The 24381-nt window shown below is 44.0% G+C and overlaps 1 protein-coding gene and 1 pseudogene across 5 annotated transcripts in view; both read right to left on the bottom strand.

The window, feature by feature from the left end:
• The window catches only part of LOC126198831 (vascular endothelial growth factor receptor kdr-like), a 609899-nt gene that overhangs the window by 501765 nt on the left and 83753 nt on the right, over positions 1 to 24381 (bottom strand). For all 5 annotated transcript variants that reach the window (XM_049935408.1, XM_049935407.1, XM_049935406.1 and 2 more), the window contains exon 2: positions 8815 to 8960. In XM_049935408.1, coding sequence (XP_049791365.1) covers positions 8815 to 8960 — 146 coding nt within the window. The remainder of the gene's footprint in view (positions 1 to 8814; positions 8961 to 24381) is intronic.
• Positions 10456 to 10573, bottom strand: LOC126199851 (5S ribosomal RNA; annotated as a pseudogene).

Below are 24381 nucleotides of genomic sequence, written 5' to 3'. Positions count from 1 at the left end.
AACAGAATTGGGAGATGTGACAATATTTCCATTTCCAGATCATAATTCTGTGTTGCATTAGCTACCATGACAGGTAAACACAGTTTGGTGACCTACAGTTCATAATAAGATGTACGAAAAAGGCTTGAGAGAAGGGCTAACTGTGCTCAACAAAACCTACACCACACAGCAGTAATAGCCGTGGTGAGCAGGATGATTCACCACACTGATGAAAGACCAATGTTGTGAGCTAGATGACCAGGAGCCGCATAATAGTGCAACAGATGCACCTCAGAGCCATATAAATAGCTGCGAACTGTAAGGCAGATTAATCCAGAATCCAGCAGCACCACCATAATGCCAGGGTCCTGCTAGGAGACGAGATGACCGGGCGCCACCAGCTGCAGCCATGGGTTCAAGACACGGTTGGGCCAGTTGCATCCTGCTCTGAGTATTCTCTTGGGAAAAGGTGCCACAGTGACGCTAACCAGCTGTCTGTGCCTCTGGTCACCAGACAGTTGCCAGGGAGCAGCAGCTCATGTCCTGTGCATAGCAATCTTCACTTGTCTCCACGATGGACCCGAGCCGAGCCTGAGTCACCAGGTTCTGCAGTGAAATGCAGTTACAGCAGAAAATGGAGAATGCTGCTGATGTCAGGGACTTGGCTGACTGTCAGACCACAAGCCACTGCTCAGCCTTATGTCAGCAATGCCTATGCATGCATCCAGTGCAGAGACCAGCCACCTGCTAGCCATCTTCGGCCTAAGGTGGAGTGGTGTGATTCTGCTTCACATTACTCATGATTCAATGTGTACCTGAAGTTTAATAAAACATTTATCTTTACCACCCGTGTGTCACTGGGCTCACAGACCCATCACTCCACCACTCAGCTTACTGAGTGCTGTTTGCACTCTGCAGTATCTAAATTATATAAGTAGGTTCTGTTCCGATAAGACTAATGTAACTAGGCATGTCCCAAAAGTTGGGATCTCCAGATCTGTCATTAACGATAAAATTTTCAGATCTTGTAAGTCCCTTGCTGACGGAGACTGCCTTGGCCAATGTTACGGTGACACACATTATACTTTAAGTACTGTGTCAGGAAAGATAATATTTGATAGGTTTCTTAATCCACTTTTGACACAATTTAATGAGAGCTTTCCATAAACAAATGCAAATTAATTGGACAATGGAAAATCAAGGATGGAATGTAACAATATTATTATGAAAAGGATAGTTGCCACTCACCATGTAGTGGAGATGCTCAGTCGCAGATAGGCACAACAAAAAGATTGTCAGAAAATGAGCTTTCTGCCAACAAGGCCTTCATCGGAGATAGAAAACACACACACACACACACACACACACACACACACACACACATGACCGCAATCTCTGGCTGCTGACGCCAATATATTTTTATAATATTATTTCAAAATAATTGCCAAAGCCTTGGAAACCATGGTTCCAAACAACGAAAATAAAACTAAATGTCTGGCCCATTTGAAAAACCATGTTATGCTGTTGTATAGCATGTCTAATAGTCTGAAGATTGACCAGGCAAGATTATCCTGTGTTAAATGTAGTAATGAGTATGAAAATGCCATTGTGGAAGCTAAAAAGCACATAACTGCAGCACTGTAGAGAATTCCACTGTTGTTGTTGTTGTTGTTGTTGTCTTCAGTCCTGAGACTGGTTTGATGCAGCTCTCCATGCTACTCTATCCTGTGCAAGCTTCTTCATCTCCCAGTACTTACTGCAACCTACATCCTTCTGAATCTGCTTAGTGTTTTCATCTCTTGGTCTCCATCTATGATTTTTACCCTACACGCTGCCCTCCAATGCTAAATTTGTGATCCCTTGATGCCTCAGAACATGTCCTACCAACCGGTCCCTTCTTCTTGTCAAGTTGTGCCACAAACTCCTCTTCTCCCCAGTTCTATTCAATACCTCCTCATTAGTTATGTGATCTACCCATTTAATCTTCAGCATTCTTCTGTAGCACCACATTTGGAAAGCTTCTATTCTCTTCTTGTCCAAACTATTTATCGTCCATGTTTCACTTCCATACATGGCTACACTCCATACAAATACTTTCAGAAACGACTTCCTCACACTTAAATATATACCCGATGTTAACAAATTTCTCTTCTTCAGAAATGCTTTCCTTGCCATTGCCAGTCTACATTTTATATCCTCTCTACTTCGACCATCATCAGTTATTTTGCTCCCCAAATAGCAAAACTCATCTATTACTTTAAGTGTCCCATTTCCAAATCTAATTCCCTCAGCATCACCTGATTTAGTTAGACTACATTCCATTATACTCATTTTGCTTTTGTTGATGTTCATCTTATATCCTCCTTTCAAGACACTGTCCATTCCGTTCAACTTGTCTTCCAAGTCGGTAATTTTCACATCTGTCAACACCTGCTTTCTTTGGGATTGGAATTATTATATTCTTCTTGAAGTCTGAGGGTATTTTTGTCTCATACATCTTGCTCACCAGACGGTAGAGTTTTGTCAGGACTGGCTCTCCCATAGCTGTCAGTAGTTCTAATGGAATGTTGTCTACTCCCAGGGCCTTGTTTCAAGTCAGGCCTTTCAGTGCTCTGTCAAACTCTTCATGCACTATCGTATCTCCCATTTCATCTTCATCTACATCCTCTTCCATTTCCATAATATTGTCCTCAAGTACATTGCCCTTGTATAGACCCTCTATATACTCCTTCCACCTTTTTGCTTTCCCTTCTTTGCTTGGAACTGGGCTTCCATCTGAGCTCTTGATATTCATACAAGTGGCTCTCTTTTCTCCAAAGGTCTCTTTAATTTTCCTGTAGGCAGTATCTATCTTACTCCTAGTGAGATAAGCCTCTACATCCTTACATTTGTCCTCTAGCTATCCCTGCTTAGCCATTTTACACTTCCTGTCGATCTCATTTTTGAGACGTTTGTATTCCTTTTTGCCTGCTTCATTTAATGCATTTTTATATTTTCTCCTTTCATCAATTAAACTCAACATTTCTTCTGTTACCCAAGGATTTCTACGAGCCCTCGTCTTTTTACCTACTTGATCCTCTGCTGCCTTCACTACTTCATCCCTCAGAGCTACCCATTCTTCTTCTACTGTATTTCTTTCCCCCATTCCTGTCAATTGTTCCCTTATGCTCTCCCAGAAACTCTATACAACCTCTGGTTTAGTCAGTTTATCCAGGTCCCATCTCCTTAAATTCCCACCTTTTTGCAGTTTCTTCAGTTTTAATCTACAGTTCATAACCAATAGATTGTGGTCAGAGTCCACATCTGCCCCTGGAAATGTCTTACAATTTAAAACCTGGTTCCTAAATCTCTGTCTTACCATTATATAATCTATCTGATACCTCCTAGTATCTCCAGGATTCTTCCATGCATACAACCTTCTTTTATGATTCTTGAACCAAGTGTTAGCTATGATTAAGTTATGCTCTGTGCAAAATTCTACCAGGCGGCTTCCTCTTTCATTTCTCTCCCCCAATCCATATTCACCCACTATGTTTCCTTCTCTCCCTTTTCCTACTCTCAAATTCCAGTCACCCATGACTATTAAATTTTCGTCTCCCATCACTACCTGAATAATTTCTTTTATCTTATCATACATTTCATCAATTTCTTCATCATCTGCAGAGCTAGTTGGCATATAAACTTGTACTACTGTAGTAGGCATGGGCTTCATGTCTATCTTGGTCACAATAATGCGTTCACTATGCTGTTGATAGTAGCTTACCTGCACTCCTACTTTTTTATTCATTATTAAACCTACTCCTGCATTACCCCTATTTGATTTTGTATTTATAACACTGTATTCACCTGACTAAAAGTCTTGTTCCTCCTGCCACCGAACTTCACTAATTTCCACTATGTCTAACGTCAACCTATCTATTTCCCTTTTTAAATTTTCTAACCTACCTGCCTGATTAAGGGATCTGACATCCCACGCTCCGACCCGTAGAACGCCAGTTTTCTTTCTCCTGATAACGACGTCCTTTTGAGTGGTCCCCACCCAGAGATCTGAATGGGGGACTATTTTACCTCCGGAATATTTTACCCAAGAGGACACCATCATCATTTAACCATACAGTAAAGCTGCATGCCCTCGGGAAAAATTACGGCTGTAGTTTCCCCTTGCTTTCAGCCATTCGCAGTACCAGCACAGCAAGGCCATTCTGGTTAGTGTTGCAAGGCCAGATCAGTCAATCATCCAGACTGTTGCCCCTGCAATTACTGAAAAGGCTGCTGCCCCTCTTCAGGAACCACATGTTTGTCTGGCCTCTCAACAGATACCCCTCCGTTGTGGTTGCACCTATGGTACGCCCATCTGTATCGCTGAGGCACGCAAGCCTCCCCACCAACGGCAAGGTCCATGGTTCATGGGGGTAGAATTCCACTAATAAGTGAAAACTGCATGGAAACATAAAGAGTGTTGCTGCAGATGCTAGATGATTTTTTTGTTAAATCTGTTGAAGAAAGGGAAACTCCTATTATCAAACCTGATATCAATTCACCAGAGTTACTTAAAAAATGGTTGTAGATCATCAACAAATAAAAGTATGTTTACATTCTCCTAGGTCTCACCTAGTTTCATCCTAAGAATAGTAAAGCTGTTGAAGTCATCAGACAGTGACATATTTTGCGACATACTAAAGAAGGTGAAGACTGTATTGTGTACTCCTAAACATGTCGTATAAACAAGTATAAATCTGAGGGGCATTTTCCTAATGAGCTTAAAGTGACTCGGATAGATCCACAGTATGTAAATAGGAAGATATAGATTCCTTTCAAGTCACTGGCTAATTTCTATAGTCCCAGATTTTTCCAAGGTACTGCAATGTGTAATTTACCAACAGTTAACTGTTTTCTTTGTACATTTAGGAATAATTAGCGTAACAGACTCTGTAGTCAAATATTTATATCGAGTGATTCATGATAAAAGCTTTGCTCAAGAAACTTTTTCGTCTGCGTAGGGTACACACTACTTCTGGAAAAAATGGAATTAGAGATAACTGCATTAAACTATTAAAATCTAATCTACAGAAATGTAAACAAGTTATAAGTGTTGGCAAAGAAATGTCCAGTATAGAGCAAGTTAAGGTAGGTGTTCCAAACGGATCTGTACTACGCCCTTTCTCATTCCTAATACTGATTAATATACCATCATTTATTAAGTCCAGTACAGTGTTGTATGCAGATGATACAATTTTCCTTCCCACTACTAATGATTTTAGTAGCTTTAAAACTTATATCACAAAGAAAAGGATAGTTGCTACTCACCTTATAGCGGAGGTGCTGAATTGCAGATGACACAACAAAAAGATTGTCTGAAAGTGACCCTTCAGCCAGAAAGGCCTTCATCAAAAATAGGCAAAACACACACACACACACACACACACACACACACACATGCAAACACAATCACACACACTGACCACAGTCTCTGGCTGTTGGTCCCAGAAGCCAGAGACAGTGGTCATGTGTGTGTTAGTTGCGTTTGTTCATGTGTGTGTGTATGTGTGTGTGTCTTCTGAATAAGAAATTCCAATCATAAAAGATGGATACTTACGCTTTAAAGTGAGCAGAATTTTGAAGCTTGTGCTGTAGAAATAGAAATTCATGGGAAATTCATAGTAATAAGCACAGTGCACAGGCTCCAGCAAATGATCCTGTATTACTTAAGAAACAGTTAGATGTGTTGTAGTATCGATAGATGAGGTGGCACAAATATAAGCAGGCATCTACAAAAAGGTGCTGCAAGGCAGGTTGGACTGTGTCAGTCTCATCATGACACAGTTGCAGTATTTTAGGGCTTGACGAACAAAGATATTGTGTGATCTGTGTACCTGCAGGGGTGGTATCATGAGGCATGCAGTGTTCTGCTTGACACTGCAAATGAGCATAGTGGGTTCCTTGTCCATTGACCATTGAGTTCGTGATACAAAGTCTACCAGTAATGTGAGAGGTACACTGTGTTAAATTTCAGCTAAGAAGACATGGAGGTTTTGCCATATATGCTGAATGCATGTCTAAGAGCATCCACAGCAGGGATTCCATCAGATTACCCCCATGACACATGAGTGCTCTTTTAAGTATGCTGTGCTAGCGCTCCAATAAGCCATTGCTTTGAGATGCTGTGGTTTGGAAGTGCTGAACACCACATAAGTTACAGAGCTTGATGAAGAGTGCCAATTTGAACTGACGGCCAGTTCTGTGACAAGTCTAGCTGTCAGTGGACACACAGATGTGACAGCCAGTGCTGTTGGTAGAAAACAGTCTTCCACATAACGAATGGGACTCCGGGGAAACCGGTGCTTGTCGAGAGGGAAACATTCCACGTAGGAAAAATATATCTAAAAACAAAGATGATGTGACTTACCAAATGAAAGTGCTGGCAGGTCGACAGACAAACAAACGAACACAAACATACACACAAAATTCAAGCTTTCGCAACAAGCTGTTGCCTCATCAGGAAAGAGGGAAGGAGAGGGAAAGACGAAAGGATGTGGGTTTTGGGGAGAAGGTAAGGAGTCATTCCAATCCTGGGAGCGGAAAGACTTACCTTAGGGAGAAAAAAGGACGGGTATACACTCGCACACACACACATATCCATCCACACATATACAGACACAAGCAGACATCTCACAAGCATTACCCCCATGACACATGAGTGCTCTTTTAAGTATGCTGTGCTAGCGCTCCAATAAGCCATTGCTTTGAGATGCTGTGGTTTGGAAGTGCTGAACACCACATAAGTTACAGAGCTTGATGATATATATAACATCGAGATCGCAATACTGCATGTCTAAAATTGCACATCCTCATCATCCTTCTACATACGAGAGAGTTAGACTGTGTCTGTCTAAAACAAAGAATTGTACAACAAATTGAATGAGAAAATGTATTTCATTTGTCTGTGCCTTATTACGCATTCATAATTAATGTCTTTGCCAACCCTCTGGTCACTTGGTTTTTCAAATATATGTTTTATAAATATTAATTTTACAGCATCCTGGGGACCTTTCATCATGTACGTACACAGATTCCACCTTCAGTGACACTTTTCAGAGTAAAATACACTGCTGGAAAAAAATTAGTACACCTGGAAACATGTCAATTTTGATCCAGTAATGCCGTATGCCACCCAGGGGATAGTAAATGTACTGATAATGGTTTCAGTGTCTCACACCAACATATAGAGCAGTGACACAGCTACCAGAGAATGCTCACAGCCACAAGGCTCAGTGTGGTAGCAAACTTGTGAAGCAAGCAGGCAACCATGTCATGGAGACGCTCGTAAGACCTGCTGTGGCAGATCATACAAATACTACAGCACAGATAAGAGGGCTTGAGAGGCCAGACGTGTCAGCAAGAACTATTGCAAACTGGACATTAGCATTGGGAATACAGGCATGCACATGTATAGCCCATATTTCACTAATTCCACAGCACTGACATGCGTGGCTCAGATGGTGCCAGCAGAGCACCAGTTGGAAGATGGAAGGGTGCACCATGATCTTCGGCAAAGAAAGCAGATTCTGCCTGCATGCAAGTGATGGTCATTTGCACATGCAATGTAGACTTGGTGAGCACTGTCTCACAGAGTGCATTCGTCCAAAACACAATGGCCCCAACTCAGGTCTTATGGTGGGGTGCAGCAAGCTACAGCTCTTGTTCACCTTTGGTGTTTCTGGAGGGGACACTAACCAGCATTTGGTACATGTAGAATGTTGTTAAGTTCATCCTTTTGCCATTTTTGCAACAGGAAGGTAATGTGTTGTTCCAACAGGATAATGCTCAACCATACAGTGCCCATGAAACTCAATGTGCTCTGCAAGATGTGCAGCAACTTCTATGGGCAGCATGGTCTCCACACTTGTTTCCAATTGAGCATGTGTGGACAAGAAGTGATTTGTGCAACTCATCAACCAACAAGTCTTGTAGAACTACATGAATAGGTTGAGAAAGCACTGAATAAAATATCCGAGGATAGTATTCACCTCACCAAATACTAATGTAGGTGTTACAGCATGGTTGTATACTTGGTACCTCAGAATCTCTTGTGCTATTGATCTGTAGTTGTAATCATTTGATGTATTCCATAAGCACTGTTGCAAAAATAAATCTTGAGTGAACTGGAAACCTCTAAGATGGTCTAGGAACTTTTTTTTCCCTCCAGTTTATTTATTCCACATGGGCATACCATAGCAAAACAAAACTACACAATTTTGCTTAACAACCATAGTGTAATTACTAGACAAACAACCATAGCCAGTCAGCCACATTGCTGCACTTGGGTGATTCGTTTCGTCACAAGCAATTCAGCAGTTTGTTTTATGGGCAATCTTCGATCGACCACTGATCTGCAATTTTTGACCACTGTGATCTGTGATTTGCTTACAGATGTGTGATCTATAGTCAGATCATGCAAACTGGCATCGACTGCTATCTGTGGCTTGTGTGTGAGGCTCCATAAACAGAAACATCTCAAGAATCATGCTTGCTAGCTCTTTAATCTGATTTATTATTTTGGCGTCTGGAAACTTAATTCATCTGATGGTACCTCATATTAATCTGAAGCTTATTTCTGAGATGCCTTCCTCTGCTCTGGTTGTTCTTTTCTACTAGTTTCTATTTTTAATAATTGCAGTTACAGACAAGTGATAAAAAGCAAGAGGTGCAGCTCTGTTTGCCATCTTCATCAGTCATTATGAAAGATAATAACTTCTGTTTCAAATTCCACTTAATCAATAAGGCCCCTCTTGTGTGCAAAGGCAAAAAAGAAATGTAGACTTTATTTGAACTTACCGAAATGTTGGGGTAGGTCCATATTACAGGAGTATCACCCTTGCATGTTATAGTATAATTTTCACCAGGGTTTACTACAATTTCTGAGAGATTTGTAGACGTTATTACAGGAGACTCGCTGCTTCTATGAGAGGCGTCAGATAGCTCTGTAAGAGAAATAGTAATGTTAATTATGTCTGTTCAAATGCAATGAAGACATGCAGCTTTATGTAGCACTATGAGCAATGGCCATAATCTAAATGTCCCTTACATGCAGTTCCATTTAAAGTGTTCCCTTGGAAACTGGTTGAGATGGCCTTATGCTCACTGCCATTAGCAATTCCTGTCTGGTTTTTGTCTGTCTATTATTGACAATGTGTGACATTCATTTCTGGTTCCTGTCACTGAGGATCTTTTAAGGACCACTGTTTTTATGCTATGTTACATGACTATAAGTGTTGCACTATTCCTTGCAGACACACTGGACAGTTTACACAGATACACCAATAAATCAGGTAACTTTATTCATGGTGTGGTCAAACACACCTCCAAATGAAACAGCTCCTTTTTGGTGTTCCACACATGTTACTGTGCTCATTCTACAAAACTGACTGGCACGCACACAGCACTTCACAGTGTGGATAAGGAAATATGAACTTTCTTACATTACTCTCTGATATTTATAAGGTGCTCTGTATTCAGTCAGTGCCATTCAATGGTTTTTTTGTATTATGACATGTTCACTACACAGGCATTATTGACAGCAATAATAATTGTTTTTATAACAACATTTCTATCATTAAGTATTGACAGATGAAAAAAAAATGTTCTGGAAAATTTCAAAAACATGAAGGATTTTTGGAGATATTACATGTTTTTCGATGATTTTATAACTGCCATGGTATTAAGTTGAAGTTTGACAAGAAACATGTAACTGAAATATGAGACACAAAACACTTTCATTAGGTTAGGCTTCTCTGTTTAAAATTTGGGTTGAGTAATTTCAGAAGAAACTGGTGAGATGAAATTTTTAGTAGCATCAGTTTAGATTCCTTACCTTGTGGTTCTGACTTACAGTGTTGAAATTCTAATACCTTATGAATTTGAGAAATTAACAATGTTGTGTGGCTTTTGATTATTGTATCAAATATTTTAGCCATATCCTCCACTCAAGGAATGTCTGAGAGCATGCAGACATTTGTGTCATATACTTAAAATATTCTTTTACCTGGGCTTCACTCAGGAAAGTGCTGTATCCAGTGATTACAATGGAACATCAATTGTTTGCTCAGCAGAGCAGAGATGCATGCTCTGTACAGCACTGTAGGAGTGGGGCACTGCAAAAAGTACTACGCCTCTTGCTGTTAACTAACACCAACCAGCAAACCACTGCCTATATCTACAGAGAAATGTAGGAACACACAAGGCAATATCAACCCTACACTTTATTCTAGAAGAGAGCACTCTGTCTTCAGGCCGCAAGTGGCCCATCCGGACCATCCGACAGCCTTGTCATCCTCGGCTGAGGATGTGGAAAGGAGGGGCATGTGGTCAGCACACCACTCTCCCAGTTGTTATGCTTTTTTTTTTTGACTGGAGTCACTACTATTTGATTGAGTAGCTACTCAATTGGCATCACGAGGCTGAGTGCACCCGGAAAAATGGCAACAGCACATGACAGCCGGGAGGGTCACCCATCCAAGTGCTGGCCACACCCGACAGCGCTTAACTTCGGTGAACTGACGGGAACCAGCGTATCCACTGCGGTAAGGCTGTTGCCCATCGTAGAAGAAAGGCAAACCTTATTTTATAATAGCACTTGTAGATTTAGAGAAAGCTTTTTATGGTATTGGCTGGACTATACTCTCTGAAATTGTGGAGGTAACAGGGATAAAATACATGGAGCAAAAGGTTATTTTGAACTTGCATAGAAAATAGACTGCAGTTGCAAAGAGTTGAAGAACATGAAAGGGAAGCATTAGCTGTGAAGGGAATGAGATAGGGTTGTCAGAACAGTCCTGTGTTGTAGCCTATCCCCAATGTTATCTGTACACTGAGCACACAGCAGAGGGAACCAAGTAGAAATCTGGAACTGGAATTCATGTTCAGAGAGAAGAAGTAAAACCTTTGAGGTTTGCCAGTGACATTGTAGTTTTGTCAGAGATGGCAAGGGACATGGAAGAGCAGTTGAACAGAATGGACAGAATCTTGAAAAGAGCTTATAAGATGCACATCAATGAAAGGGCAAATCATGGGATCTCACCCTCACTCCAGTTGCAGTTGAAATTGGCAAGGATGTGACATTGGCAATCTGCCAACAGATATTTGAACATTTGGCCACGGATGCAGTCTGGCTCTGGATAATGATGATGATGATGGTTGGTTTGTGGGGCGCTTAACTGTGCGGTTATCAGCGCCCGTACAAATTCCCAACCGCTACTTTGACTAATGATGATGAAATGATGAGGACAACACAAACACCCAGTCATTTGCCGGCCGCTGGTGGCCGAGCGGTTCTGGCGCTACAGTCTGGAACCGCGCGACCGCTACGGTCGCAGGTTCGAATCCTGCCTCGGGCATGGTTGTGTGTGTTGTCCTTAGGTTAGTTAGGTTTAAGTAGTTCTAACTTCTAGGGGACTTATGACCTCAGCAGTTGAGTCCCATAGTGCTCAGAGCCATTTGAACCATTTAGCCAAACACCCAGTCATCTTGAGTCAGGTGAAAATCCCTGACCCTGCTGGGAATCGAACCTGGGACCCCATTCTCGGGAAGCGAGAATGTGACTGCGAGACCATGAGCTGCAGACTCTGGCTCTGGAGCCATGTCAGGGAAAAGGTCTATGCACTGAGAAAATCCCATTCTCTAAATGGAGCATTATATGGCTCCAACTGACATATAGTGAAAGGTAAGTGAATTGACTCCTCATGCTGCCTGAGGAAACGAAATGCAGGCTGATAATTCTCAGATGCATAGGCTGAAGCATAGCACATAGCAAAATGTTCAGTGATAGCATTTGGGTAATTTTGGGCAACCCTTTACTCATGGAGACACCAGATAAATCTGTGATGGGCTAGTGTCCACAGAGGCATTGAACATAAGCCCAAACCTGTGAAGGAGGAGTATGTGGTCCGCTGGTAGACACACACTGTTCCCAGCTTTCATGTTTCTGTCTTGTTACTAGGTGGTAGATCAAAACGTGGAGCTGTTTGAAGACAATGAGGTGCTCCATTGATGGATGTCACTTATGGCATTGGAAACCTGTCTGTGATCTTTAATGGTCATGGTGATTTTGGAAGTCCACCAGGATATTATTGTCTGATGCGGGGGATCCTGAGGAATAGGAGATCGCTAAGTGTGCTACCAATAGAATGGCTCCAGTTGTTTTTTTTTTTTTTTTAGGATGCAAGAAACAACTGGAGTCATACGTGCACAAGTCAAAACTATAGGACACAAACACAGAGAGGAGGGAAATGACTACAAGTCAGTCCCAATGAACAGAACAGGAGACAGCTAAAAACAGGCACCTGGAAAAAGGGCTAAAAAAATATCATACAAAACCGGTGGTCCAAAACTAAAAATTAAATGGCCTTCACCATATTGCCTCAGTGGATAAAAAGTAAAATTCTGTCGAAAGCCCGCCCATCATTTGCTAAAACGGCTGATAAATCAAATGGCAAACCCAAGCTGGAATGTAAATGGTTAAAAAAAGGGCATTCCAGCAGGAAGTGGCAGACAGTTAAAATTTGGGCGCAATGCGTACAAAGTGGTGGGATAGCACCACTGAGAAAATGATGATGGCTAAAAAGGCAGTGCCTAATATGCAGCTGAGTTAAAATAATCTCCTCCCTGCGGGAGGGCTGAGAGGAGGTTGTCTAAGGCACCAGGAGAGGCTAAATAAGCCGAAGCTTATTCCTGTGAAGGGAGGAACATTGGTGATGCCAAAGGGACACCACCTCATGACAGACAGCAACACAGTGATCATTGGAGGGAATATAGGTACTCGCAGGATGAGGTATGAGGACTACAGCCATGGCAGCAGTGTCAGCAGCCTCATTTCCTGGCAGACCGATATGACCAGGGACCCACAGAGACATGACATTAGCTCCACCGAGAGTGAGCAAGTGACAATTTTCCTGGACCCTCTGCACTAAGGGATGAGCAGTGTACAGTGCACAGAGACTTCGGAGGGCGCTGAGTGAGTCTGAGCAAGGGATACAATTGGGAATGCTGTGTCACCGGATGAACTCTGTGACTTGATACAAGGCGAAAAGCTTGGCTGTAAATATTGAGGAATGTGCCGGAAGCTGATATCTAAAGACAGGGGTGTCAATGATGAAGGCACATCTGACCCCATGGTCAGTCCAAGAGCCATCAGTGTATACATACAGTGTATACATCATGAAGCTCCATGCGAAGGTCATGAAACTGAAGGTGATAGACCGAGACTGGAGTAGTGTCCTTAGGAAGCGAATGAAGGCCAAGGTTAACATGGGCCACTTCACGAAGCCAAGGTGGTGGAGGGTTCGTACCCACTGGGAAGGTTGCAGGTACCGTGAAGTTATGCCGCCATAGCAAGTGCAAACGCGGACTCCAGGAGGTAACAGAGAAGAGGGACAAGCCCCATACCGACGATCGAAGGAATCATTAAAGAAGGAGGCATAGGAGGGGTGGCCACGCATGGCAGACAAAAGGCATGCGTACCTGCTGAGGAGAAAGTCACGGCGGTAGGACAGTGGTAGTTCAGCAGCTTCAGCATACAGACTCTCAACCAGGTTGGTGTAAAAGGCACCTGTGGCCAAACAGACACCATGATGATGGATAGTGTTGAGACAGCAAAAAAGGGATGGGCGTGCACATGAATAAACAAAGCACCCATAGGCGAGTTTTGAACGGACGAGGGACCGGTACAAACGGAGGAGGGTGGTTCGATCGGCACCCCAGAAAATACCACTGAGGAGATGTAGGATATTAAGGGACCGCATACAGAGGGCTGCCAGGTAAGATACACGGGAGGACCAAGAGAGTTTCTAGCGAGCAGGAGCCCCAGGAATTTCGTAGTGTTAACGAACGGAAGGGCAACAGGCCCAAGATGGAGAGATGGTGGGAGAAACTATTTGCTCTGCCAGAAATTCATACAGACGGTTTTGTCAGGGGAAAAGCGAAAGCCATTGTCCATGCTCCAGGCATGAAGACGATCAAGACAGCTCTGAAGACGCCGCTCAGTGAGACAGGTCCGTGGAGAACTGCAATAGATGACAAAATCATCGACAAAAAGGGAGCTGAAGATGCGCGGTGGGAGACAGGCCATTATAGGGTTAATGGTGATGGCAAGGAGGATGACGCTCAGGACGGAACCCTGAGGCACACCATTTTCTGGATTAAGGTGTCCGACAAGGTAGAACCCACACACACCTTGAAAACTTGGTCTCGAAAAAATGCTTGAAGAAAACAGGGCAGGCTCGCACAGAAGCCCCACATGTAAAGAGTCTGGAAGATACCAGTTCTCCAGCAGGTGTCGTAGGCTTTCTCCAAATCGAAAAACACAACCACAGTCTGGGATTTCCACAGAAAACTATTCATGACATGGGTGGACAAAGTAAAGAGATGGTCAGCTGCAGAACGCCACGCTCAAAATCCACACTGTGCATTCGTTAGTAAACGGCGAGACTAGAGCCACCACACCAGCCGGGCATGAATCATAAGTTCCATCACCTTGCAAACGCACCAGGTATGAGAGATGGGGCAGTAGCTAGAAGGAAGGCTTTTGTCCTTACTGGGCTTAGGTACGGATATGACGGTGGCTTCATGCCAGCGTCCAGGAAATGTTCCCTCAGACCAGATGCGGTTGTACATGTTAAGCAGAAAATGCTTGCCCAAAAGAGAGAGGTGCTGCAACATCTGAATGTGGATGGTGTCTGATCCTGGGGCGGAGGATCGGGTTGAGCTGAGAGCATGATCTAGCTCCTTCATAGTAAAGGCGGCATTGTAGCACTAATGATTCTGAGAAGAGAAGGGTATCGCCCAAGCCTCCTCCACCTGTTTCCAATGGATGAAGGCAGGGTGATAGTGGGAGGAGCTCGGATCGTCCGCAAATGGCTGGGGAATGGATCTTGGTTCCAGAGAGCCATCAGAGCCCACACGACAGAGGAAGGTGTGGAACTGTTAAAATAACTAGTGAATGAAATCCAGCTAGCTCTTTGCTATCCCCAAGAACTTGACAACACTTTGCACGCATCTGTTTATAATGAATGCAGTTTTCCAGCATAGGGTGGCAGTTAAAAATGCAGAGAGCATGTCTCCGTGCGTGAATTGAGTCACGGCATGCCTCAGTCCACCAAGGGACTGGGACACGACGTGGTAAAAAGGAAGTGCGAGGAATGGAACATTCTGCAGCAGTAAGGATAAGGTTGGTGAGATAGTCCACCTGGTCATCACAGCTGGGGAAATCTTGTTCTTCGAAGGTCGCTAGGGAGGAGTAAGGCTGCCAGTCAGCCTTAGTAAGCTGCCATTTGGGCATGCATACGGATGGGGTAGGAGTCAGCAGACGGAGAACACACGGGAAATAGTTGCTTGAGTAGACGTCAAAAAGAAAGGACCACTCAAGACGATGTGCAAGCTGGGAAGTGCAAAAGGATAGGTCCAAATGGGAACAGGTGTGTGAGGAGTCGGAAAGGAAAGTGGGTGCTCCAGTGTTAAGGCAGAACAGGTTAAGTTGGTTAAGAAGGTCAGCCAAGAGGGCACCTCTGACAGGTCCTGGGAGAACCCCAAAGGGGATGATGTGCATTAAAGTCACCGAGTAGCAAAAACAGGGGTTGGGATGGGGGGGGAGGGGAGGTAGCTGCCCAATAAACTGAAGAAAGTCTGTCTTGGTGACAGTGAATGACGGAGGGACATAAATGGTACAGAGGGAAAAAGTCAGGCAGCGAAGAAAAGGGCGAACTGCAACAGCTTGAAGACGGGTAGTCGGGAGATGGGTTGACTATGAAAGTCACCCTGTATGAGCAGCATAATGCCCCCATGAGATGGAATGCCAACCTCAGGGGGAAGGTCAAAACGAATCGGTAAGTAATGTGAAAGATCAAAGCAGTTGTGTGGGCGTAATTTCGTTTCCTGAAGGCAGAGTACAAGGGGATGCTGCAATGCTAAAACCAGTTGTAAATCTTCTTTGTGGGACCAAAAGCCGTGAACGTTCAATTGGAGGACAGTCATGAGGAGGAAGAGATGTAGGGATGTCAACTCAGCGGCCGCCGAGTGACAACCGGTGTAGAGTCGCTACTAGAAGGCACAGAAGCAGGAGGATCCTGTTCCATGGGGTCCTCAGAAGCATCGGCGTGCTTCTGCAGTCCGTCTGTGGAGTCCAACATTGAAAAATGGTTGATGGTGTGCACCGGCGAGACAGAGGCCAGCCAGGCTAAGGGACCACGTGGCGACACCGTCGAGCTGGATTTCGAGTTGGCGAAGGAGAAGACCGTTTGTCTTTAGTGGACTTCTTTGAGCCCTTCTGGTTAGAGGAAGACTTGGGTGTTGTGTGGCTGAAGGGATGGAGGAAGTCTTCACAGGAGTACTCCTTCTGTCCTCTCCTGCATGCTGGTTGTGTAGTGGGTGGCTTTGCCCCTTGTGTCGAGAGGTTAACGGTTTGTTGCACAGCAGGATGGGGGGATGATGACGCTACCTTTTTTTTTTTTTTTTTTTTTTTTTTTGAGGTTTCACAACCTTAGAGCCGAATTTGAGGTCATGTCTGTGTGGCCACATCCTTCATGGAGCGAGGGGTAACAAGAACAGAACTATAGGTGCCAGACGGGAGAACACAGAGTTTGCGACTAGCCAGTAACTTGCGATCTACTGGGTAAGCACTTTTTCCTTCACCCAAATCTCTTGAACAGCCCGCTCATCTAGATACACGGGAAAATCCCGAGAGGAGGCGGCATGGCAGCATGCAGTTGATTCGGCAGGGAGAAGGAGGTGGACATTCACCCTCGTGTGCATCCCTGCCACAGTGCATCGGATTCAGAATGTACGGACTGTGATAATTTCGTAGCCTGCTTTGATCTTGGACAGCAGCACCACCGTATCAAAGGTGAGGAAAAGAGTGTGGGTGGGCACCAAGGAGGAATAGACCTTTTTCATTACACGATAGACAGCAATGACATCCTGATCAGAGAGGTGAAATTGTATTTCAGCCTCAGTTAGACCATCAAGCAGCCTGGTGTAAATTACACCACCGGAAGAATTCAAAATTCTATGTGCCTCGACACAAACAGGGTAGCCATGGAGAAGCGAGGCAGCAAGCAGTTGTTGTGTTTGAGAATCAGAAGCCGTCTCCAAAAGCAAAGTGCCATTCCATAGACGAGTGCAGGATTTCACAGGGCCAGCAATTGCATCAACACCTTTCTGGATAATAAATGGATTGACAATGGCAAAAGACTGACAGTCTTCAGTACGTGACACCACAAGGAACCATTTTGCAGCAGGAAGGGTCTTCGAATCAGTAGCCTCATTACGTATATGTTTCGTAGACATCAATGGGGACTACGATTGACTCATCAGCGCCAGCGTCTCTGATGGCGCGCTCCTTCCGACTGGGGGCCCCTTCACAAGGGTGTGCACCCGCCTTAGGTGATTGTTCACACCTCAGGTCACACCTCCGGAACACTTGATGGAGGTACCAATCGGCAATTTGGGAATATTACAGCTCAGGCAGTCACCCCTCCCAGGGCCTGGCCTGTACCAGGGGGTGTGCACGAACCCTACCTGTTGACCCGGGGATGGGACTTATGCATTATCCAGTCATCTGTTACACGTCAGACGCATGGGGCGGCCTTCAGGAGTGCACAGGGAAGAAGAAGAAGAAAAAAAAGATCCTCAAACACCAAAGCACAGGAACGAGAGAAGGGAAACAAAGACAGGAAAATTGAGCCAAAAACAAAGTTGAGACTGTTCACACATCAGCAACAGAATGCAGAACATTCCCAATAATGCCCCAGACATGTTCCCCAAGGGAGGGGAAAAAGTATAGCAAGACGATAAAGATGTAGCATGGAAGGAAAAAAGTGCTGCAAGGGCTGGGGCCTTGTGGTAGCCAAGCACAAACCTGCCAAAGAGTGGTGAGCCCCTTGTGGGGCTCCAGTTGTGTGCTGACAGTCACATCGGTACCTGCACATGTTGGGATGCTTATGGTGAAAACAGAGGCAAAGGCATCCCAGTCAGCATTGTCAAGAACCCATCCACTTTGAAAACCAGGCAAGTGATACTGAGGAAGAAACAAGACAATCAAAAAATGATCACTGTCACACAAATGACGGAGCAGTTCTAGGTGCTTCAGTCCAGAACCGTGCTGCTGCTATGGTCACAGGTTCGAATCCTGCCTCAGGCATGGATGTGTGTGATGTCCTTAGGTTAGTTAGGTTTAAGTAGTTCTAAGTCTAGGGGACTGATGACCTCCGATGTTAAGTCCCATAGTGCTCAGAGCCATTTGAACTATTTGTCACACAAATCATAATGGACTCTCCAATGGATAGAGGGGAGAAGACCAGGGCTGTCAGTGGGAAGATCAATGGCTGACACTACACTTATGTGTGTGGAGTAACCAGCACTCCAGAGAGAGAGATCAATCTCTACGAACAAAGTTCTGATAACCAGTGATCCTAGTTCCATCCCGCAAAGGGTCACGGGCATTGCAGTGACCCCAAATCAGGAAGGGTGGGGGAGCTGAGAAATCAGGGTAGACAATACGTTCTGAGACACTTCACCATTGGGAGGTGTATACACATTACAGATAGTAAAATCCAGAGGCATCCTCACATGAACAGCGTCAGCCTCAAAGGGCATATCAAGTGGCAAGTGTTCACTGTGGCTGGCTCTGAGCACTATGGGACTTAACATCTATGGTCATCAGTCCCCTAGAACTTAGAACTACTTAAACCTAACTAACCTATGGACATCACACAACACCCAGTCATCACGAGGCAGAGAAAATCCCTGACCCCACCGGGAATTGAACCTGGGAACCTGGTCGTGGGAAGCGAGAACGCTACCACACGACTACGAGCTGTGGACAGTGTTCACTGTAGATGGAGTCCAGAACGTATATGCAAATTCCACCTGAAGCTCTGTCATAGTCAGCTTTATTCTTAAAATAGACTCAATAGCCATGGAAGGAATGGGTTAGCAATACTGGAAACCAAGTTTCCTGGAGGGCAATGCAGCAAGCAGAGGAAACACATAAGAGATGTTGTAGCTCAGCTAGATGGTGGAAAAAAACCGCTACAGTTCCACTAGAGGGTCATTGATATGAGTATCTTGTGGGGGGTGAAGGGACCATGGAGGCATGTCATGCCCCACAGTCGTCTGCTGCCACTGCTCACAACGATATAGCATAAATACACAACAGTTCTGAAGCAGGTTCTGTGTGTGTGTGGGGGGGGGGGGATACAGCGCCATAGGGACCATCAGGACCTCTGTCTCAGGTACAGTGTTGGAACATGTGGGGTCCAGGGGCACAGGGACACTGGAACTTACTTCATGTTGGAGGTCTCCTTTTTGTCCCTCTTCTTCCTGCTACAGTTTCAGGGGCAGAGGAGGAATGTGAAGCCTCATAACCAACAACCTATGGCTCTTTCAGTCACTGGCTGGTATCCAATAGCAGTTCAGCAGAATGCTGGGAAGGAAGTGTCCTGAAGGACCCCTTCCTGGAGAGAGACACCAGAGGAGAGTGTTGTTTCTCCAGCTGAGGGTTGGTGATCAACATCGCTTGTGGATTGGGAGTCAATGATATCAAAGTGGATGTGGGGGAAACAATATGAGAAGGACTCACAATCCTCATGGGAATGGGTGTAATTGAGTGACCCCAAGGACCCAACGTAGAAGGCATGAAGGGTGAGGGTACTGTTTGAGGATGACATCATCGTATTCATAGCTGACGTTAATGTTATGATAATATTTATTCTTGATTGCTGATGAGTCTTGAAATCTTGGAGTTTCATTTCTCTTTGGAAGAGAAGAGATGAATCCAGTGAACAGGGAGAATGGTGCTCCCCACAGTTAACGTGGATGGGGGAAAGGGCACATGTAAAGTTTGTAGGCAACTGATGTGCTCAGTCCATGCAGATGGGGCTAGCATTACAACCCAAAGACGTCTGCTCAAATTCCCATCATCTGAAGCACTGCATGGAAGAAGCGTCATACTGTTTTAATCATACTGATAAAATATTATTTTTCAGATAATGAGTCACCTCCAAAGATGAAGATAAAAGCCCCAGTGTTAACCCTGTTGTTGTATGATCCTCATTGGACACAGCAAAGAAAATGCATATCCTGTCATGCCGAATTGCATGTAACTTGTCATCGGTCTGTAAAAGAAAGTCACAATGGTAGACGACACCAAGATGATATTAAGGTTGTTGTGGGGTGTAATGGTTACAGGAATATTATATAGTTTGTCACATGTGAGCAGCACCTGCAACTGAGTGGGGGATGCTGTTTTCATCAGAACTGAACCACTTTCAGTTTTCAAATAGCTGATACATCCCCAAATCTGTCCTCAAGATGCTCAACAAAGAATAATGGTTTTTTAGCCATAAAGGACTCACTGATGGTTCTAGAACAAGATAAGAATTGTGAGGAATATGTATACCCTTGGCTCTTAGCCCCATATTTCTCCCATGGTGTAGCCAGGGAAGGAAACATTGTGGCATCATCTCTCTCCACATTCAAGTAATTCTTTTCTTCAGCAAAGACTATTGGGACCAGGCAGTCACCAGCGGAAGAAAGTTTATGCCGCTTCATTGGCAAGTCATCCAGCTTGGCACCACCCACTCTGAATTCAGGCTCTCCCCATGGGTGCTGCCGAGTCACAGCAGTGGCAACCTGCCTGGTTAACTGTTGTCCAGAGTCCCATGCCCCAATGATGATGGGACATACTTTTTTGTATATGTGAGGAGTCCCAGCTCTGGCACCAATAGTGCAATCCCTACACAGTCAGGGAGCTACCACTGTGCAGGTACTTGATGAGCCCCCACATAATGGGGTGGCTAATGTGTTTGTTGGATATTGGGCCAAAAAGGAAGTACGCAGATAGAAAGCCAGGAAAGGGGGGATGTGCACCACCTTGGGAGAGCTTCACTGGACAATCCTCTCTTCTGTAGAAGTTGGAAGGGGAATGGTAGGTCAAACCTAACGAAGGGGACCACATAGTGAAGGATGAAAAGTTGTATAAAGCACTGGAACAGAAAAGAATGAGTATCCAAAATGATAAGGCAAAACCAGACATGATCAGCACCAAGAGGACCATACAATGGAAGGGCAGTAAGAGCCAAAGGACATCAAAGTGAGGCATTAACTGAGGAAGGAGTCACACAGGATTGTAGTTCAACCATGTTCATCAGTCTGTGCATTGAACAAGCAGTAAAACAATCCAAAGAGAAATTTGGAAAGGAAATTATAGTTCATGAAAAAGAAATAAACACTTTCAGGTTTATTGATGTCATTGTGATTTTGTCGCAGACAGCAAATTATTCAGAAGAGTAATTGAATGGAATGGATAGTGTTTTGGATGTAAGTGTAACAAAAGTAATGGAAAAGAATCGAATTAAAAGGTATGATGAGTGAATGTATTTTGCTGTTTGGGTAGCTGACAATGGCAGGAGTAAAGAGAAAATGAAATACAGACTTGAATAGTAAGGAAAGCTTTTCTGGAGAGGAGACATAATGTAATAGTAAACGTAAATGTAAGAGTTAGAATTCTTTTTCGAAACTTTCTGCACTGTGTGGAAGTCAAGCATGGTCAATAAACAGGGCAACCAGATAAGAAAACACGCATTTCAAATGTACTGTAACAGACGGGTGCTGAGGATTAGTGGGGTAGGTCTAGTAACTGATGGGGATGTATCTACACTGAATCGAATTGTAAAGATCTTTATGACACAACAGGAGAGAAAAATAGGAATTGGTTGATAGACTTTCTGAGGTATCAAAGAATAGTGACGCTGGGAATGGTGTGAAGTGTGTGTGTGTGTGTGTGTGTGTGTGTGTGTGTGTGTGTGGCAGTGGGAGGTATAAAATTGTAAATCCAGACCAAGGGTTAACTACAGTACGCAGTTTCGATTGAATTTAGGTCGAACAGTTATGCAGAGATGAAGATGCAAAGGATACAGGGTGCGGCATAAAATCCCAACAAATTTCAGTTTGAATTTCCCGCCATATCGTTGTTCCACCGGAGGTTGCGATTGTCTTTCTTGAAAGGCATGGCATCTAGTAAACAGTCATAACCTCAAAATGGCCGAGACATTACGGACAAGTACAGAGTACAACCAAGGAGCCGAGATAATCGAAAATTTTCGCGCTGAGCGTTCACCCTCTGAAATAGTTCTATTCTTTGTGTACCCGAGAGGGACTGTTTACGATATTGTGGCTAAGTAAAACGCTTCAGAGAAGTCTGGGTAAGGTTCGGCTAACCCAGCGAGGAAACCTCATTCAACGAGACGCATGTCGCGAACTGTGGCAGTCATGAAAAGGTTCAGGTGCTGATTTCGGAGGACCCGGGGCAATTGCTGATAAATCTGGCGTCAGTATTGAATGTCGGCGAGCGAACAATGCGTTGGATGGAAGAGGAGGACCTCATATGTGCCATATAGTCCAAAACTGGCTCTCGGATGATGTTGACATGTTCCGGTCAAAGGAGTTGCGGTTTCCGAATAAACCGCATTTGAAACCCCTCGACTACTATGTTTGGAGTGTAGTCGAAAGAGTTAACAATAAGATGAGGCACCCTAATATCGTATCTCCATGCACCGCTTTCGAAGCAGCATTCGCGAATATGGAGAGTGCTTTTTTAAAGAAGCATCTATTGCTTCAGGACGAGATTGGAGGCAGTCATTGTGACTGAAAGGGGGGGGGGGGGTACATCGAGTATATTACTCTTTGAAGATACCGATACTTATATGTACGAGGGTTGACTGAAAAGTAATGTCTCCAACTTCGTAACTCTTCAACAGTTGGCAGCATTGGTATGCAGCAGGTACTGGCTTGTTCCGTAGCCTCTTCTCTACAGCTCCAGTTGGTGGGAAGCTTTATCATTGAACGATTGTGTTGTTACAGTGTAAAGTAATGGAACGCTGTGCAGACAGTCTGTCAATGCGATTTAAGCAACTTTCAGTCATTGAACTCTTGACAGCAGAAGGTGTCACCCCAAAGGAGATTTATCAGAGAATGAAAGCAGTTAATGTGATTGTGTTGATGTGAGTACTGTGCGTCGTTGGGCGAGCAAGTTTAAAGATGTTGAGGCGGGAACATCTGACCTGCGTGACAAACAAAGAGTTGTACGTCCTGTGACAGCAACCACTGAGTTTCACAAGCAAAATGTTGACAGATTGATTCAGGACGATCGTCGTATCACTCAGAGAGAAATTGCAAGCATAATCGGTATTTCAACAGAACGTGTGGGTCACAGTATTGCTTTGCTTGGCAATCCATACACAAATTGCCACCACAGCAGGATTCCAGAGACTGAATCTCATCACCATACAGCATCCTCCATACAGTCCAGATTTAGCACCGTCTGACTTCCATCTGTTCCCGATAATGAAAGACGATCTGCGGGGATATCATTACGCTTCTGATAAAGACGCTGAGAGAACTGAGACTGTGCAGAAACAGTATGTCGACTTATTCCGTGACGGCTTCAGAAAACTTGTTCATCGTTTGCAGAAATGTATCCAATTGGCTGGTTATTATGTGGAAAAGTGAATATTGGTAATTAAAGATCACATTCTAGAGATTATTTCACCGTTTGATTTATTAAAATATTCCCATCCAAACCCAATTAACGAGGGTGGTGGCATTACTTTTCATTCAACCCTCGTACAAGGATTTTCATTTTCATTTGTATTTTGTTTTAATAAATTTGCTTTTTAAAAAAGTTTCACTTGTCCGGATTTAATCGCTGCACCCTGTAGACTACTGGTAATGAGAAGCAGTTCTTGGAGAGAGACAAGTTGTGAATCCTGGGATACTGAAGGCACCGACAGATGTCTCTGCATTCAGCCTTTATTAAAGTCCTGAATAAAGAAAGTATTGCCATCTCGGAGGCAGCCACCCATTTTGGACCCAAGGACCTATAGCAGCACTATGGACAGAGCTATTAATTTCTCGTTTACGAGTTAGTAAACTGGACTATATTTGCATGTGATACCTTAGTGCTTTAAAGTAAACAACGAGCTACAGTTTTTGTTTCCTGTTTTCTACTGGAAATACAAAGTGAATAAAATGACTTTCGTAGTACAGTATACTGTATGTCCTTGATGTAATAATACTATACATGATGCCCATTCAGTTTGTTTGAGGGAAATATTTGGAAATTGCAGACCATACTGAAACATAAATGCATACTTCTGTTTACTTGTTAACGTCTTTAAGGGATTCCATGCAACGGAGGGTGGATGATGTATCCTCGCTAACGGAGGACATTTTGAACATTTCCTGTAACAAAGTGTTTGAAGTCACGCTGGTACGTTCTGTTGCTGTGTGTTTCCATTCTATGATTAATGTGATTTGAAGAGAAGTAATAAAATGAGCTCTAACATGGAAATTAAG

Source organism: Schistocerca nitens, chromosome 8, assembly GCF_023898315.1.
Source record: "Schistocerca nitens isolate TAMUIC-IGC-003100 chromosome 8, iqSchNite1.1, whole genome shotgun sequence".
NCBI classification, from domain to species: domain Eukaryota; kingdom Metazoa; phylum Arthropoda; class Insecta; order Orthoptera; family Acrididae; genus Schistocerca; species Schistocerca nitens.
This window is presented reverse-complemented; position numbering and strand designations above follow the sequence as displayed.